Source organism: Cricetulus griseus, assembly GCF_003668045.3.
Source record: "Cricetulus griseus strain 17A/GY chromosome 1 unlocalized genomic scaffold, alternate assembly CriGri-PICRH-1.0 chr1_0, whole genome shotgun sequence".
NCBI lineage: Eukaryota > Metazoa > Chordata > Mammalia > Rodentia > Cricetidae > Cricetulus > Cricetulus griseus.
In genome coordinates, this window is record NW_023276806.1 from 187,540,859 (window position 1) to 187,559,463 (window position 18,605).

General features: G+C 39.7%; 1 protein-coding gene across 4 annotated transcripts in view; it reads right to left on the reverse strand.

Annotated features, from left to right (window-relative positions):
- Nucleotides 1–282: 282 nt before the first annotated feature.
- Nucleotides 283–18,605, reverse strand: part of Crot (carnitine O-octanoyltransferase) — a 32,373-nt gene continuing 14,050 nt past the window's right edge. For 3 of the 4 annotated variants that reach the window (XM_027391540.2, XM_027391542.2, XM_027391544.2), the window contains 12 exons: nt 16,880–16,988; nt 12,902–12,995; nt 11,768–11,893; nt 10,390–10,491; nt 8,365–8,448; nt 8,187–8,294; nt 7,834–7,964; nt 3,968–4,091; nt 2,979–3,057; nt 2,803–2,896; nt 2,579–2,698; nt 283–1,177 (listed from right to left, as the gene is read on the reverse strand). In XM_027391540.2, the coding sequence (XP_027247341.1) occupies nt 1,057–1,177; nt 2,579–2,698; nt 2,803–2,896; nt 2,979–3,057; nt 3,968–4,091; nt 7,834–7,964; nt 8,187–8,294; nt 8,365–8,448; nt 10,390–10,491; nt 11,768–11,893; nt 12,902–12,995; nt 16,880–16,988 (1,292 nt within the window). In that variant the 3' untranslated portion in view covers nt 283–1,056. The remainder of the gene's footprint in view (nt 1,178–2,578; nt 2,699–2,802; nt 2,897–2,978; nt 3,058–3,967; nt 4,092–7,833; nt 7,965–8,186; nt 8,295–8,364; nt 8,449–10,389; nt 10,492–11,767; nt 11,894–12,901; nt 12,996–16,879; nt 16,989–18,605) is intronic. The other variant, XM_027391543.2, reaches the window with a different exon arrangement.

The window sequence follows — 18,605 nt, forward strand, 5'->3', positions numbered from 1 at the left end:
GCACCCCTTCCAAAGGCAAGTTCCTCAGTTTCCTTCTTACTGATTGCAGAGTTCTCACACCCACCGCAAATGATGCATTGCACACACTTGTTTTGTACAAGTGTTCCTAGGGTTACCATCCACACAGAATTGAACCTGGGTCCTCTGAAGACCAGCCAGTGCTCTTAATCTCTGAGCCTTCTCTCCAGCCCAGACATTAAGTTTTTAAGTGGCTTATTTTACAATATTTAACTGGTATCAGAAAACTCCAAGAAAGAAAACAAGAATCATTCTTTTCAAACATTAAGATGAGAAGCTGTATAATTCTGGATGCTTTATTCTCCAAGAATATAAACCACAAAACTGAATAGCAATGGGAAACAACCATAGAGTCCTGAGAATCATATTCAACATTTAACCCTTTCAAAGTCACTAGCTCTAACAATTAGGTTTAAATGGAAGTGCCTTAATTTTGTATTCACAAAATAAGCTACAACATATCATACGAGTTTTGCTGTGTTCATGTAAATATTTCTAATGCAACTTGATTCTTTTGTCTTTTCAAAGGAGCTATTTTAGATCACTATTAAACTGTAGTGGTTTCCCCATGAAGCCTAATAGGCTGTATCCCTGTGTTGGGTATGGAAGGCACTGACTTCAAGGAAATTATCATCTAACCATGTGCTTTATATAACCTCTGGCAATTAGAAAATATTAAAGTGCTTGAAAAGTAGTCTACAATTATGTTCACAGAGGACTTGCAATCTATACATGTGTCAACAAAGATATTTTAAAATTAGAGTAGAATATGCATTGTTAAAATAGTCAGATTTGCATTGTTGAAGCTTATCTTAAACATTGCATAGTTCTGTATTCACCATGTCTGACTTTGCATTGCATCTGCAACACAGGAAGCTCTAAGATGGTCTACTCGTCTACCTTCTAAAGTAAAGTAAATCTAGAGAGCATGGCTCTGCTAATCACCACACTTAACAAGTCTCCTATAAGTCAACATTCCTTCCATGTCATATTACCATCTACTCTCTGTACCAAGTTGATCTGTGTGGCTCTGAGTCTCTAAAGATGAGCGGTGTTCATCAACTGCAGCATATCATGGAAAGCATGAAAAGTCATCTGAACTAGCTTTTTTGAATCAGTCTCCGGACATGACCTCCAGGCCGAACATGCCACCACAAACCTGTGAAATACAATACATGAAAGGTTATGCCATAGGTTTCTAGTTATGATGCTGGATGTTCCATCTGGCTGCTCACAGATAAAATATGAATTCTTGATTGTGGTGTCTGCACCATGACTAAGTCTGAATATCAGGTGAAAGCCTGGAGATTTAGTTAAAAGCTGAGCCGTCTGGCTACTTGTGCTATGTGCGTCTGTTCAACTTTATTCCAGGGGGAGAGCAGCCTTATATACACTTACAGCACAGTGGAGAAACCCCAAATGTAAGAGCTTGTGGGCAAGGCTGGGGCTGTAAGCTAGGACTAGAAAACAGGATGACCTGTGGTTATTGACTGACAAGCAACTCACAAAGACCCCGTGGGAGCTGGGGCCCAACATTTAATGAGGTTAGGTATATGTAACCTGACATAACTGAAGTCAGAGCAACGGTTATGGACCACAAACAACCTCTTGAGCAGGAGGTTATGTTTAAACACATCCAACCAACTAAACAACAGCCTACCAACCAACCAACCACTGCCAACCAACCATCAACACCTATCACCAACCAACCAACCACCAACACAACCAACCAACCACCCACCCACTCACCCACCCATCCACCCAACAACCAACCAAAGAAACAAACAAAACCCCACAAGAATTTTCTTCCTAAAAGTTGCAACTAAAATGGGCTACAGTATGAGCGCATGTCATTATTTGTAATAAAATATGACCTGTATAGAACTTGACAAGCATTGTAAAAAGAAGAGAAAAATGGGGATAGATAAGAAACAGAGAAAATATATTTCTACAAGAGCAAGAGAGGTCTCTTGACCTTCCAACATCTCCTACTAGATCCCTCTAATAGCACAATTCCAGATACGGACAGTGAGAAAAGGGGGCCCCCTGGAGCTGCGGTCCACGTTGCTACCAAAGACTACATGGAAGCCCAGGGTCTGGACTACAGCCTGTGGCCTTGTTGGAGTTGGAGAGCCATGTTGCAGCTGGGGTCATGTAAATCTGGGTGGCCTGCTGCCACCAGGGGCCATGGTGTTGTCCTGGCCTGTGCTGCTACCAAGAGCCATGTCTGAGTCCATGGCCCTACAGTAGCCATTGTCTGAGTTGACATCCGAGGCTCCTATTGCCACCAAGGACTTTATGTACAGGTTTCAAAGATGATGGCACGGTTACTGAAAACCCTGAAATACCATTCTGCATAAAGGTGCCCAGAGTGACCTTACAAGTATCTCAAAAGCAGAGTAGAGAAATATCAATACATGTTAAACACCCAGGGGCAAAGTGGCTACTCCTGTAGCAAATAACAGATCATATGAGTAAAATCATAGTAAAGACAAATACTAAAATCATAAATGCATTACACTTCCTACTGTACCCTAAGAATAAAGGGGAGTAAGCTCACCTGTCATCTCTGATATGGTAGAAAAATCCATATCCATTGTGTACCATGGGAACCACGACTCCCTGGACTCGTAAGTAACCAACCAGACTTGTTGAGAGGATAAAATTCCCGCCTCCTCCACTGTGGGGCACAAAGAAAAGATGTCCATTAGATGTAGGTGCTGCGTTCCTTCTCACACCAGAGAGAAGCCAGTGGTGCACATGATGGCCCGCTCCCCACATTACCTTCTGGAGAAAAGTGGGTCCTCAAACAGCTCTGGGACAGGCAGACCTTCCTCTTTTGCTATGAGCAAAAGACCTAGAAGGTGACGGTCAAACCCTGCAATGAAATCCCAAACCTGAACTCAGAAAAAGCTTTCTAATCACAGAATTTTCAAACAGAACAATTCAAGCTTGAGTACCTTTTCCATTTGAACATTCTTTCATCATCTTATTATGCTTCTCAAAAGCTTGTAACATCTTTTGGTGCCGTTCCAGAAGCTGTGTCCAGAGTGAGAAGAGTAATTTTCAGTACAAACCAGTAAGTCAAATCAATAACAAACTGTAAAACCCAAATAAATCCCAGCACTCCGGAGGCAGAGGCAGGCAGATCTCTATGAGTTCGAGGCCAGCCTGGTCTCCAGAGCGAGTGCCAAGATAGGCTCCAAAGCTACACAGAGAAATCCTGTCTCGAAAAACCAAAAAAACAAAAACAAAGAGCAGCAAAAGAAGACTGCTGTCATCGTGTTAGAATCTGGGTGAAGAAAAAGATTCAGAAGTGTGATGTGGGCTCCTGCCTTTCCTTAATTCTACTGTTTTTCCTCCCCCGAAAGCCTTGGTTTTCTATTTTCTTCTTTCCTGAAACTGGAAAGAGTAGTGCTGAACACTGCTTTGAGACACTTGTAATATTAACAAACAAGCAAAAAGTGGAATTTTAAAACTAAAGCATAACTAAAAAGGCAAACTAACGTGATTATGACTTCAAATTAAAATGGCAGAATTTCAAACGAACAGGGAAAGAAACACACTGTTGTGTAAATACTTGACAAGATTCAAAATAAAACACACATGACCAGTTCTGGTCCTAGTGACTTCAAACAAAATCTAGACATTCAGCTGCGTGACAAAAAGCCCCCTTGTGAAGGTCTTTGGAGAGCTCTACATCGGGGTGACGTGGTCTAAAGGTAGAGCAGAGTGCTGAACAACTCAGTACTGAAGACGCCTGGCTTAGAAAACGATACAAGGGGCTTCTTTTCAGGTCTGCTGCCTAATGCTCCTGGCATACTTCAGTGGCAAATTAACACTTTGCAAACTTTAGGTAAAAGGCCTTAAAGAGTTTCGATGATCCAGGGGAACAGAAGCAAAGAAGTGTTCACAGGCCCATTCTGTGAGTTTTCTTCCCAATACTCACACTGGTAGAGGGATTCTGCATGGACTGGCACCAGCTGATTGCCTCCACTGTACATGAGCGAACAGTCTCTGTCCGGCCATGGTAAAAGTATCTTGTCATAGCTGTTTCATAGCAGCAACCAGGGCTAAAATAATTTTAAGAGTACCATAAGAAAATGTTCTGATGTCATCAGAAATAGTCACATAGTAAAGCAACTTTCTGGTCAAACTAAGTCTACAAATCAGTCTAGAATCGAGACTTTCAACAGAAGCTGTTTTCAAAACCAAAGAGCAAGAAGACAGTCTGATAACATAGGCTATTTTTAAAAGGCTCGGTATGCTTCATAGACTGTGGCAGGCATTCTCTGAGAAGCCCCTCTTGCTATCCTTGCTTTTGCACATTCTAAATGTGTGGGTTGGAGTTCATGACTTCCATTTAATGCAGAGACAACAGCAAAAGTAAAGGGCTGCTAAGTTACAAAGAGTTCTTTTTACTTCCTTGCTCTGAAAAAAGCCAATTACCATGGTGGGAACTGCCCTATGGAGTGGACTAGGCAGTTAAAAATTGGAGACATTTCTCTAGACAGCACTCAGGGAGTAGCTGAGTTTTGCTGGTAAATTTGTGAATGATCTTGGATGTAGACCCTCCTTCAGGAGAGCGGACAGATGAACATGCGGCCCTGGATAATACTCTGACCACACGCTCATAAGACATGCACCAGCTAAACTGTGTTGTGTTTTAGTCACCTATGGAAATCCTATGATACAACAAACGCTTGTGTTCTAAGTCAGTATGGTTTCAGTAATTTACTACATAGAATACATACAGAGTTGGCTGTTGAAAGATGAGAACTCAGTGTTTCCCCAACTGCTGAATGACATATAGTTTTAGATACAAAGGGCTCTTCCTTTGCTGGAAGTTAGTTATAACCTATGACGATCAAGTTCAGTGAGAATGGGAAATCTGAATGACGACACCACTGGAATTCAACAGCACAAAGATAACTTCTCTTTTTAAAAAGAGAGGGAGGGGATTGAGAGTGGATATTATCAAGATACATTGTTGATATATGTGAAATTGTCAAAGAATAAACAAAAGTGTTTTATTTAAAAAAAATACAAAGTGGTAGGATAGCTCCACCTATAATCTCAGGTACTAGGAAGGCTGAGGCTGGAGGACCACTGAATCTAGGAGTTTGAGATCAGCCTGGATAGCGAGCGAAGCAAGACTTTGTCAAAAGTAAAAGAAAAAAAAGAAAGTGAGGAGAATTTAAAAAAAAGAGTAAAGTAATAAAAAAGGATCTAAGCAATAATTATCAAAGGCTATATTCAGGAAGCTAGGCATGGCATGCCTACAGACATAATACTCAGGAGGCTAAAACAACACTAGACTAACATATTCAACACAGCAAAATCCCATTTTCATATAATCAAAAATAGATTCAGGAAGGAATGCTTATGGTGGGTCTTGGGTGACATGGAACTGAAACAGAAGGCCAAAATCATAAATAAATTAGTTACTTGTCATCAAAACAATTGTGGTTAGCTAGTCCAACAAACAATAAACAAAAGAACTGATTCCCATCGATTCTCTGTCTTTCCCTACTAGTTTACAGATAATGCAGGAGATAGAGGACCACACTAGAGGACACTGGGGATCCAGAAAACTACACAAAATAAACAGAAATGACCCAGTTCCTTTGTTAGATAAAATGCAACAGGAAAGAGACAGGGAAGGAATTCTTAGCCTTAAGGATTTAAAGACAGATGAGTCCAGCGTAGCAAGTAGAGGAGCTCAAGTGGAATGCCTGCCATTTCTAATGCTGGATGTGACGAACTAATTTGCAGCAAGACAGTCTTTCATAAGCTGGAAGCTAAGAAAAGTTGGGTTTTATTTTTTTCAAAAAAGGCTGCTCAAGGCTTTGTAAAATTGTCAAGAAAACCAGGACTTACAGGCCAAGATGTGGAGAGAATATAAAAATAGCTTGTTAGACAAGTTGTTTAATGCCGCTTTCCTCTGCCCAAGGAATCTGATACTAAGATTCATGAACAGAAAGACTGCAGAATAAACAGGAAGTTACTGGGAAGGGAAAGAAACTGTACAGGGCTTTCAGCAGTATTACTGGAAGGTAAAAAAATACTAGCATTCAGGGCTACAAGGAGTCAGGATGGGAGTGGCCAAAACCACAAATAGGCCCATCCACTCATCTTAGTCGATAATGAAAAGCATTTGACAAAAGTATATATTCATTCACAATCAAAACACAATAAACCAGGAACTGAAGGCCAGTTCCTCAACATAAGGGCCTCTATGAAAATCCAGCTAACACAAGGAAGATAGAATGTCTACTTCTCCACCGCATTCCCACCACAGCACCACAAGAAAGAAGAACACCCAAGGAAATGAAAAACACTTGTGGCAGATCAGCTGACTTCCTATTAAAAAAGCACAGTGTCTTCCACAGTGCCAGGGAAACTTGATATCCACTGAGAAAGGCATGAAATTGGACCCTGTGAGTTAACTTTATATACTAATTTCCTTGGAAGAACACATGGCCAGAAGGTGAAGGTGTTTCCAGATGACATTAGCATTTGTATCAGTAGGCAATAAAGATAAGAAAAAGTTTGCCCTCACCCTGTGGGTGGGCATCATCTAATCTACTGAGAATCTGAATAGAAAAAAAAAAAAATCAGAGGACAGGAAAAAAAGCAATCACCGAATGAGCTGGAGTATTCACCTTTTCCTACCCTCTGACACTGAAGGTCCTCAGGCCTTCAGAACTGAACAGGGACTTAGGCCATGTGTCATTTGCTCCACTCCTCAGAGTCTGTACTCACAATGAGTCACAGCACTCCAGTTTGCAGAGCAGATCACAGGGGACTTTGCTGCCTCTGTTACCTTAAAGTTAATTTCCATAACAAACTCCTGCCTTAAACACCCCCAAACACAAAATAGGTTGATTCTATGAAGCATCCTAACATAGACCCTTTCCTTACACAAGACATAAAAATGATAACAGCAAGAACTAACAGTTATAAAGAAGAAAATGGGAAAATCTCTACTGCTTTGGATTTGGTTGATTTCATTGATAAGCAGCAAAAAAAAAAAAGAAAAAAGAAAAAAGAAAATACATCGGATCTCATCAAAATGTACTGTGTGGGTCAAAGGATACTGTGAATAGTGCAAATGACATCCCACAGAACAGGAGCTAATGTTCACAAGCCATTATTGTGTACACAATTTCATAAGGTAAAGCCTTCCTGGAGAGTAGATCCTTCAAAGTGACAAAGAATCAATGGGAAAACCTACACAACTGTCAGAGAATAAACTCTAATACACTGATGGGACTCCTGAAAGACCTCAGAAGAGGTACTTTCGTAGAAGGAGACCCGCACCCAGGAATCAGCGAAACCACGAACTCTGGATGCAAGAGCAAGAGGGTTTATTGATGGCGCCGGGCACCCGGGGACTTAGCTTTTTGTTAGGCTAAGCCCTGAGCCCCGGAAGGGGAGTCCTTTTATAGGGGAAAAAGGCACCGTAATAGTCAGGCGAAATGGCCTTTATCTTTTGCCGGTCCAGATGGCTGACCTTGGGACGGAGCGATCCGGCGGGGGCCGGGGCCTTGCGCGGCGGCGGGGAAGTGCCGGCAGCTGTGGGGATCAAGGGTCGGGGGGTGCAGGGGAGGATGTATTCCCTACGCGCTCCGCCAGCTGCACGCTCCACCAGCTGCACGCGGGGAAACTTAAAAGAGAAAGCTAAGGGCGGGGGTCTTTCACTCCAAAGAAAGAAAAGGTGAGGAAATCCACTGTGGAGTTAGGAAAGCAATGGCCATGTAAAATATATAGCCTGTGAAGTCAAGATATGGAAAAGGAGAACAAATGCTTTACCGTCCATGAAGTCTGTAATATGCGAGCTGAAGTGCAAGCTGAATAAAGGTGTCAGGGTGCAACGCCTCCTTCTTGGTGACCTTTTTGCCAAAAGATGTGAACGTATATGCTGCGATCTGTAGATCAGATGCCTAACAAAGCCAAACAGGAGAAGTGAAAAATCACTGGAAGGCAAGAGTTCAAAGGGGATCAAATCATTACTTGCATTAATCACCAGACATAAAGAATTAAATGTATGAAGGTTATGATTTTAAAATGTTTTATGAAGCCATGCTTGGCTAATAGCCACATTTTCATAAATGGCAGCTAACAGAGAAAACACCACTAATCTAAAAGAAAAACGAAGAACCTACCCCTTTGAGGTGTTGGGCTTTGGCTTGGTAGATGTCATTTAGTACTTTCTCATCCACAGTGAAAACCAGCTCCTCAGGGAGTGGTATATCCCGGACTTTCTCCGAGCCCTGAAAATAGAGGATTTTGAATATATCTGTGAAGTGAGCAGAAAAGGGTGATGGACTGGTTCTGACATACCTTCCACCTTCCTTCAGTCTCCAAGACTCTCTCATCAACATAATGGGCAATGTTCACCATAACCATCGCATCAAAGGGAGCATGCTAAAATGAAAACAGATTTTGAGTAGTTTGTGTCAAACTGAAATCTGACCTAGCATTTCTTATTTTCTTAATTTTTAATGGATACGATATGCCCAACTTCCAGTACCTGACTTCTTAATGTTCAGATGATAGAATTTTCCTACAAAATAAAAACTGCTTATTTTTCAAGACCAGGAAAAAAAATGAACAGGTGTTTAAAACTGAAAGCACATAGTACGGCTCTTAAAGTTTGGGCTATATAACTGTAAACAAAATTCAGAGAGGTTACTGGGAGTCTGAGCAGGTTCATCCTGTGTCATATGAAAATACTCTGAAATTATAAAAACTGTAACAATCAGGAAAGGACACCAGACTAAGGCAATTGAGCATGGACATCTCTAGCTAAGAAAGGAGCACTAAGTAAGAACTAGAAAGCAGTGCCACCATGCAGGGACCTACCAGAATGCCTAGATATTGCAGAAATAACTTGCAATGTTAAGCAATGTAGGAAAGATGGGTTGTATTACCGTTATCACCTATTTATCAATAATCCATCTACTTCTGGGATAACAGCTAATTCACTATTCCTTATGCTACCACCATATCCCTCTGTGTTAAGTTGAAGGAGACTGACTCTACCCAGGAGGGTCCACGGTTAGACAGTGGCCTAGGCCAGGCTGATGAGAGCACACTTGATTCCCAAGAACATGTGTTTCACACCAGCCAATAATAACCAATGAGAACTATTTCAGGACTTTTTCTGGAGCTGTTGAAACAAGTTGCCTATTTCCACTGGAGTCAAACAGCTAAGAGAACTGCAATGACCCAAAAGCTGCAAATATAATAATCACAGTGGGCAGTCTGAACACAGCTCCAACTGCAAAACTGAGGAAATATTTTTATAATGGAAATATCTGGGCAATCTATGTCTCCATTACCCATTTTTAAGACTATAACAATGACAACATCTCTTTAAACTAATGCCAGATAAAACTTCAATAAACGAAACTGAATGAATGATTAATAAAACCATTAACAAGATTAGGGCTGTAGCTCAGTGTAGACTGCTTGCCTAACATGTATACAAAACCACCTGTTCAACCTTCACATCCCTAAAACAAAGCCCACTGCAGGCCCGAGGCTTGCTCAGGGTCTTGTTTGGTTTCATTTCCTTGGTTTACAGATTTCCTGAATGGAAGACAGAGGTGGTCAAGTCCATGGGAAAAGATAAAAGAGAAACAAGGAAACCAGTTTTTACAATGGTAAAATGGTAGCTATTTCTAGACATTTTACTGTTCACAGTCTAGTGTCCCAAAGAGCTGTCATTTTAGGAAAGTAGTTATGAAGTCCTTTCCCTATGCATAGAGCACCTACATAATACCAAATGGTATCTTTCAAATAAGGGTATGAATTTCAGCAAGAAAATGCATTTTTAATAATTGCTTTTTCTTTTCCTTTTGAGATTACATTGCTATTACATCACTTCCTCCTTCCAAGTCCTCCCATATACCCCTCCCTTGCTCTCTTTGAAATTCATGGCCTTGTTTCTCATGATGGTTGTTATATGCATATGTGCATGTGTATATACATATATTTCTAAATATAACCTGCTCAATCTGTGTAATGTTACTTATATGTTTGATGGATAACCATTTGGTACTGGACAATCAACTGGTGTGCTCTTCCCTGGGGACAGCTATTTGATAATAGGTTTTAAGGTATCACATTTCAAAAAAAATTACATTCAAAATCCTTTTTGCATGCTCCCAACTGTTAGCCTACAGCACAAGAAAAACTTGATCTATGTTCTGCTTTCACTGAAAAGTCGGTCCTAAACCTTTTATTATAGTGACATAAAACTAAAAAAAGTATTTATTTACACTACCTACACATAATACAATACATAAGTTAACTTAAGAAATTAAGGGGGAGGGGATAGCACCCTGGTAACAACATACTTACATCACAACAGCAGCCAAATAATCCATTAGCAAAGGAAATCAAATTGTAGGATTTGTCACCCCATCGTACTGCTGGATCTCCAGCAAGAAGCATTTCGAAGATCTAAAATACATTTTATTTTTCCAAATTAAAAGTGTTTTGACATTGATTTGCAAGTAGACTCAAGAATACATATCATTTCATTTCTTATTTTTAAGTCAACCCAATTTAATAAAATGGCAGTTCTATTAAGATTCAACAGATAATAATTATGGGTCTGGTCTCACATATTTTTTAAATCTCAAGTTATGAAAATCTAACCAGAAAATAGAATCTTAATACATTATTCAATAATGTTCCCAGAATATCCAATAGTTAAAAGCAGAAGTGGTTTGAGACTTAGGTAGTATAAGAAGCCTAGTAAGTTCAGAGTAAAATGTCTTAACAATTCACATGCCACTAAGACAACCTTTCTCAAACTGTTGATTTTGCCACACTAATGAGTCATGAAACAATTAACAGCAGAAGTAATACTCCTTATAAACATTAAAACAGAATAGAAATAGTAGAGTACATGAAAGACAGTAAAAGTAATTACTGTATTATGAAATTTCAATTGTGTGTGTGTGTGTGTGTGTGTGTGTGTGTGTGTGTGTGTGTATTTAACTATAGTGGGCTACAATCTGTTACCAAGTATAGATCATGGCTTGAACAACACTGAATTATTCCTTAAAAGGTATTTCAGCAATTTCTTCCCCCTAAAATAAAAATTTTAATCCTGGACTTGTTCCCCTATAATTTAACACTGATGAATGTATTATGAAATAACAAATTCTTCCAGAAGACTTTAGGATTATGGTTGACTATTTTCTTAGGAGCATTAAAAGCATTATCCAGGCTTGGGAAATAAAAAATATAAACAAGCCACATTTATACTTAAACTCGATTAAACAGTCAGTGTGTTCAATAAAACTGAATGAATGATCAATTACTTGCAAGGATGATAGAATTCTTAAGGTGGAACCCACCCCAAATGTCGCATGTACACTGGTGTGGGTTACAGGTAAAGTCTTACATCACCTTTGGAAAGACAAGTTAATTGCCTTAGTATTCCATGCAAATACTTTATGTGATTGATGGAAAAGGTTAGAAAACACTGACATGAATGCAAATAATAGTCACACTTCTTTAAACAAGGCGCAAGATACATCTAAACAAACTAAAACGTCAAGTATTAACAGAGCTCTATTCACTATGTATGAGATTCAATTTAGTGCATAATGTAGTTCATAGCTAAGAAAAATTTCAAGACCCTGATTAAAAATAAAATCTCATGTTCACCAGATAATAAGAGTCCTCCAGAAAATTGTGTAGAAAGATAACAGAGCAAGAAAGTTACCTCAGAATAATCTTCTGAGGTTACATGTGGGCTGGTGTCTTCCATGGAATACACAAATAAACTGGTTTGAATTTTTTCTAGTAAAGTCAAGTTCTCTGGATCAAGACCAATCAGATATTCCCTAGCCTAAAAGGCAGGAAGATGATTAAATATTACAATTTAAATACAACACATCGAGAAAGTATCAAGAGTTCATCAAAGAAAGTCTGTTTAAGAACAGTATAAGACTGCAATTAACACAGAGACAACTGGACCATGTGCAGAGAGTGCTCAGCACTGAATGTGATGTCTCTGTCACACGTCCCGTCAAGGCTCAGGGGCCTATGAATGAGAGCTACAGCTGATGGATGATTTAAGGAAACAGCGTTTTCCAGACACAAACATATGAACTCACGGAGACTGTGATAGCAGGCACAAGACCTGCACAAGCTCAAGCCAGACAAAATCCCAACAGGGTGAAGGAGAAGTGGGCACAAAGTCCCACCCCTAACCAATCAGCTGTTTGCAAAAGATAGCTGCTGGTGGGAGAGGGAAAAACAGTTTTTACACTCCATGTAGGCCTCATGATCAGAAAGAGCTGGCAAACACAAATCTGACTCTGGGTTTTTAGTGCCTTTTTTCATTTGCTTTTGTTTTTAAGAGAGAAAAAACATGACGTTGGGTGGGTAGAACTGGGAGGAACTGTGTGATAAAAATATACTATTTAAAATTCTCAAAGAATAAAAACAAAAAATAATTACCCTTGAACATGGATGTCAATGAGGAGGCCCCTGCACTCTAGGGGGCTCCTGGTGGTGGATTAGTTTTTTTCCCTGGTGTAAGAAGGGACTTTGAGAGCCCATCCCACATGAAGGGATGCACTCTTGCCCTGGACACATGGGGAAGGGCCCAGGCCCAGCCCAGGATGATGTGGTGGACTTTGTGGAGCCCCTGTGAAGGGTCCTACCCTGCCTGGGGAGTGGAGGGTGGATGGGGTGGGGGGTAGGTCGGGGTGGGGTAGGAGGGGTGTGGGTGAGGGGAGGGAGAGGGAGAAGGGATTGACATGTGAAGCAAGCTTGTTCCTAATTTGAACTAATAAAAAAATAAATATTTTTTAAAAAATTAGCATATGAAAAGACGACTAAAATAAATCACCTTTGCCCATCGAGTTCGCTCCTCACTAGTTAATGCTGCTACACCGGCTCCCACAGGTTCACTTGAGCATTTCTTGTAGATATATGTCAGTTGTCTTATGGAAGATTTAAAAAAAGCATACTCAGAAACGGCATGGACAGGACACATAGCAGTTACAGATATCTTTATAAACACACACACACAAATATGTATGTAAAATGACTATATATTCTATTTGCACAAAAAGTATATTGGACAATAATTTATATTTAAAAATAAGCTTAGATGATATCATTTAAACTTTGAAAACATGGGCATTTCCAGGGTACAGATAAATAAATATGTTCTCTATGGGAGAACCTGAAAAAGTATTTGGTAGTTAATCTTACAGCTATTATATATCTAACTAAAAATTGTATACACATATATAAAAACCAGAGAATTTACTGTGTGCTCAATTCTTATTTTTGCTTTACCAAGAAACAGAAGTACTATGTAATCAATTTTAAATGCTTTCATAATTATCATTGTATTAATGCTGATATCTTAAGAAGTTAGCTATGTGTGGAGGCCCATGCCCTGTAATCCAAGCACTTCAGAAGGCAGGGCAGCATAGACCACACCTCAGGGGAGGGGGGGGAAGGGGAGGAGAGAGAGAGAGGAAAGGGGAGGGGGAGAGAGAGAGGAAAGGGGAGGGGGAGAGAGAGAGGGAGAGGGAGGGGGAGAGAGAGAGGGAGAGGGAAGAGGGAGGGAGAGAGAGAAAGGAAGAGGGGGCACTAAAGACTCTACTGGATGAGGATAAAATGTTCCATCTTTCTTTAAACATATAGTAGGTAAATAATAGGGTTTACATATGAAGAAATTTTCATTAGTCCAAATTTTACAGATCTTTCAGTTTTCACCCTCTTCCTCACAGTACATACCAAGAAGCTACAACTGAAAAATATTGAGGGATTTAAAAGATTATTGTATCTTAATAAATGGTCAATAAATACCACGGGTAACATCTTTTATTTGTGATATCATTCAAAAATGGCGGGCAGTTTCCTCTGTTTATTTGTTTCCAACACTGATGGAAAAATACTTTCCTTGCAACGAAAGTTTCTCTGTATTTTCTCCTTCCTTCCTTCCTTTTTTGTTTGTTTTTGAAGACAGGGCTTCTTGCTCTGTAGACTGGGCTGGCCTTGAACTCAGAGATCAACTTGCCTCTGCCTCTCTGCACCACCATCTCCTGGCTTTCAGGCTTTCAGCTTTATTTTCAAACTAATGGTATTCTATGAGCACACGAGGATTTCTTCAGTTTACCTTGCCTCTTTTCCTGCTTACTTTAGAGGGGAAAATGTAAAGAATACAAAAATAGAGCTTATGTGACAAAGTTTAATAAGCTGGATTGCATTCAAATTAAGGACTAGTTATCAAAAAAATTGCTCTCATAGAGCAGAACATATAAATCCAACAAAGAGCTCTTGTGTAGAGAACTATAACATCCATATACCAGTTAGGATGCTTGTTAGTGGAACTGTGCTGAGCACCTGTCCTTATCTACTGAAGTTGAATGAAACACATCCCATGACTCACCAAATCCTCTCGAGTACAACCTAGATATCGACGTCTTGTTAAAGGGGTTTCCCAGTAACCTATTTCATTACTCTATTTTGAATTATGTGGTGATATATATTATATGGGTATTTAATGATACTCTGGGTGTATTTTTCTATTTGTTGGTACTATTTATTAAAAGTAAATCATTTAAGGATCTGGGAGGTAACTCAACGTGTGCTTACTGTGTAAGCATGAGGGTCTGAGCTGAATCCCCAGCATCCATGTGTAAAGCTAGGCATGGTAACACTTGCCTGTAACCCCAGGCCTGGGGTTACAGTGTGTGTGTGGGGGGGAGTAGATCCCTGAAGCTTACTGGCCAGCCAATCTAGTTAAACACAGAGCACCAGGTTCAGTAAGGGACCCTCTCTCAAGAAAGACTATGAAGAATCATGGAAGACACCTGTCTTCAACCTCTGGCCTACCCACACACACACATACACACAAAGGCATGAGTCCATGCTTCTATAGACACACATTTAATATATGCACATATATAAATTTTAAAAAGCCATTTGAATTACACACATATATATATATACAACTCAACATTTATAAAAATCATTTAGGAAATTCAAAGTAATTAGAGAGGACTATTGTTAATTTATGAGACAAGACATTGAATGTGTTATGGTAGTATGTATATATTTTACTTATATTTTAGAGAGCCATACTAAAATATTTACACTCAAAGAATTTAGTGTAAACTACTAAACATTTACACAGAGTGTCTGAGATTTGTTTCAAACTCCCCATGGGGAACTTTTAGAGACACCAAAAACAACTAGATGGAACCAGACAGAGACCATGAGAGGGCGTAGAGAAGGCAGGAGGAGACAAAACATTACCTGTGATGTGAAAAGGAGGCTACTGAGAGTGAGAAGACCAAGGGAGAAAGGAAATGAAGGAAGAAGACTGGGACAGAGAAACAAAAACAAATTTTGCTTGAAAAATGTCATAATGAAACCCTTCTTTATAAGCCAGTGGAAGTTAATGTGTAGTTGAAAACATGATTCTATCCATAATGGAAGTCAGGAGCTGATGTCTTCATCTTGTGATTGAGTGTCTTTATGTCTTGAAGCTTTCTGTAGTACTGTTAATGGCACATATATATATATATATATATATTATATATATATATGCATGTATGTATATATATATGTATTAATATTATATATATATATATAAAATGCAAATTTACTACAATTGATCTGGAAGGATGGAGCACACTAAACCAGTGACAGTAGTTACTGGAGTAGGGAGATGGGATCAGTAACATATGTAATGTTTCCCTTTCTTCCAACTAGAACATATACATATATATCTATAAAATTGAAAAATTAAAAGTGGCTATTTTTAAGAACAGCAAGTATCAAACTCTTACTTTATAACTTACATCATTTTACTGAAAGGCAATTCTGAACACTTTTTTGTTTTTTAACCCAAGCAAGAGCTTGAGACCTAAGGATCTCCAATAAAGAATCTTGTCAGATACTCCCAGTGGGTTAGGAGCTAGCTAAGGCCAGGATGATCTTGAATACCTCAACCTCTGATTCCCCTGCTGGAATGACAGGCCTGTGTGCCAGACTGAGTAAACTGGACATGGTGTCAAACTGTCTCTTAAGAATCTGTGTTTAACCCACAGACAAATGCTACTCTAAGTCTTGATCAGAGAGGCTTCTTTGCTTCGGATGGCAGTGAATACAGACCCAGGGCTTGCTAGTATGTTAAGAATAAATGATGGTTGAGGGCTCAGCCCTAAACAAGACATTTCTACTACTCCCTGTAAGGCTCATGGAAAGTGGAGGAAGGAGTAAATGAACAAATGTAAAAGCTGGAAGGCAAGGAGAAGGGCCACAAGATGCCATCTGCTAACTGCAAAAGAGCCACCATTTCAGCCCTTAACTTACAGCATCTGTGATTGTAGGCCTACCAACAGGCAGCCTCTAATGGGTGAGGGACTCAGGAGCCCTACCCTTTATTACTGAACTACTGCTGCAGTGTTTTAAATAAGAATGCTCCCTGCCACCTGACAATGCACTGACCCTCTGACACTGGAAGCCTCCAATTAAATGTTTTCTCCAACAAGTTACCTTAGACGCAGCGTCTTTTTGCAGCAACAGAATAGTAAGGAACGAAGACAAATGACTTCTGACAGGTTCTCAGAGAAGGAAAGCTGGTGTTGTACCCACTGCTGAGCCCAGACAACCCTGGTCAAACTCAGTGAGTGACAACAACAGAAAATGTCATGAGTATGGACGAGAGTTGTATGGGAAGGAGAGTCGCCAGGGAGGTAAGAATAATAAGAATACATTCTACACATGTAGAGGACACTGTCAGAGGACAAAAGTAATTAATTAGTTAAGAATGCATAATTCCTTTAAAGGGTAGTTTAAAAACCTGAGAAGCTCTGGTGGGGTGATCAAACATCCTTCATGCACTACATCAAAGACGAAAGCTCTGCCTCGACACAGCACGGCAATGTGGGTTGGACAATGCCCTTCACTCTCTGGAGAAGACAAAGAAAACGTTAAGACTCAGTAAAGCTGTACTCAGCCAACAGAATATAATCCCTCTAATAGTTCTTCATTGTGTGTGTGTGTGCCCTCGCGCTCGCAAGTACATAATATAAAGCGTATCTGGACAAAGTTCTCAGGGAGGACAGTAGATGAGGAGAATCTGTAATGAACATGAAGCTATGCTCAGATAAGAGTAAATTCTGGTGTGCTACTCCTCAGCAAGGTCACCAGACATGACCGTGAACTGCATATTTGAAAACACCAGAAGAAAGGACCTGCCATAAAGAAATGACAGATGTTTAAGGAAACAGGAATGTTTAACTTGACTTCACAATGTAGACATGCATGAACATCACATGATAGTTCATAAAATGTACAATATACAACTTTTATGTTTATATTTATTCATTAGAAAACAAAATTGAAGAAAACTTCAAGGCTATAGTTATAGCTTACTATGCTCAAGACCAAGTGTGATCCCTATAACCACAAGGAAGAAATCGCAAGTTGACAGAATTTTAGTTTCCATGACATATAAATACATATTCTTGAAATTTGTCCATGTGAATTTTGAGAACTCCTTAAGTTGCAAGTATTTGTGTACCGTAAGAAATATCATTGTACTATAAGAATTTTTAAGTTTTAGTTAAGAGATAGGAATGGGAAGGTGATCTGAGGAACCCTGGAAGAACCACTTGAGAGAGGAAGTTTTTTTTTTTTTCTGAGATTATTTTAATGTCAATTTTTCATCAGATAATTTAATTGCTCACTACAGCTTACCACCGTGAACCATGCAAATCTCTCCCTTAATTGCAAAGTGAAGGAGGATGGACCACTGGGCTGGGAGTATTTAGTACTTGAGTGGGGGATAGTTTAACTGCAGCACTATCTAACAACAATTCCTCAATGGCCATTTTCATTAGAGAAAATCATTATATGCCTGAGTGTCAGGGGAAGAAGTTTCCCAGTCCCTGTTCCTTGTCTCCAAGACAGGAAGTCAAAGAGATGAAAGACAAGACACACAGTGCCACTGGAACAAAGTTAGTAGTTGGAATTTATTCACTGCTTTACATGATAAATTGCTTTCGCATGATTTTGTGACATCTATTCGTCCACCATGAGGAAAGACCATCTTTTGGTAACCCCATTACTTCCTCTTACACCCTACTTCCTTAGTACCAAGGAGATAAATTTTCTAGCTCCTTGGGATATTTCCAAGTCATTTCTTCTCTCTGACCCCTTCAGATATCTCCAGACCCTTTCGTGTTTACCACAGATAGGCTTTATTACCATCATCTACTGACAGCCTTTCCAAAACTTATGGCTTGAAAAGAAAAAGAAACCCAACACCACCTCAATCGATAAAACGTTGGGAGAATGTATGACACAAGGGTGGGACCTCAAACTGAACTTCTGGGGATATGTGAAAAAAGATCTGAACAGAATGAGAGAATGAGCCATGGAAATTCTGCAGAGAGAGTACCAGGCAGAGGGACCAATAACTGTAAAGGACAAAAGGGAACCAGTTTGCTTACTGCAAAAAACTCAGTGAAGCTTCAGCAGAAGTCCGCCTGAGGCTATACATTTGTGACACGGGAAGGAAGCTC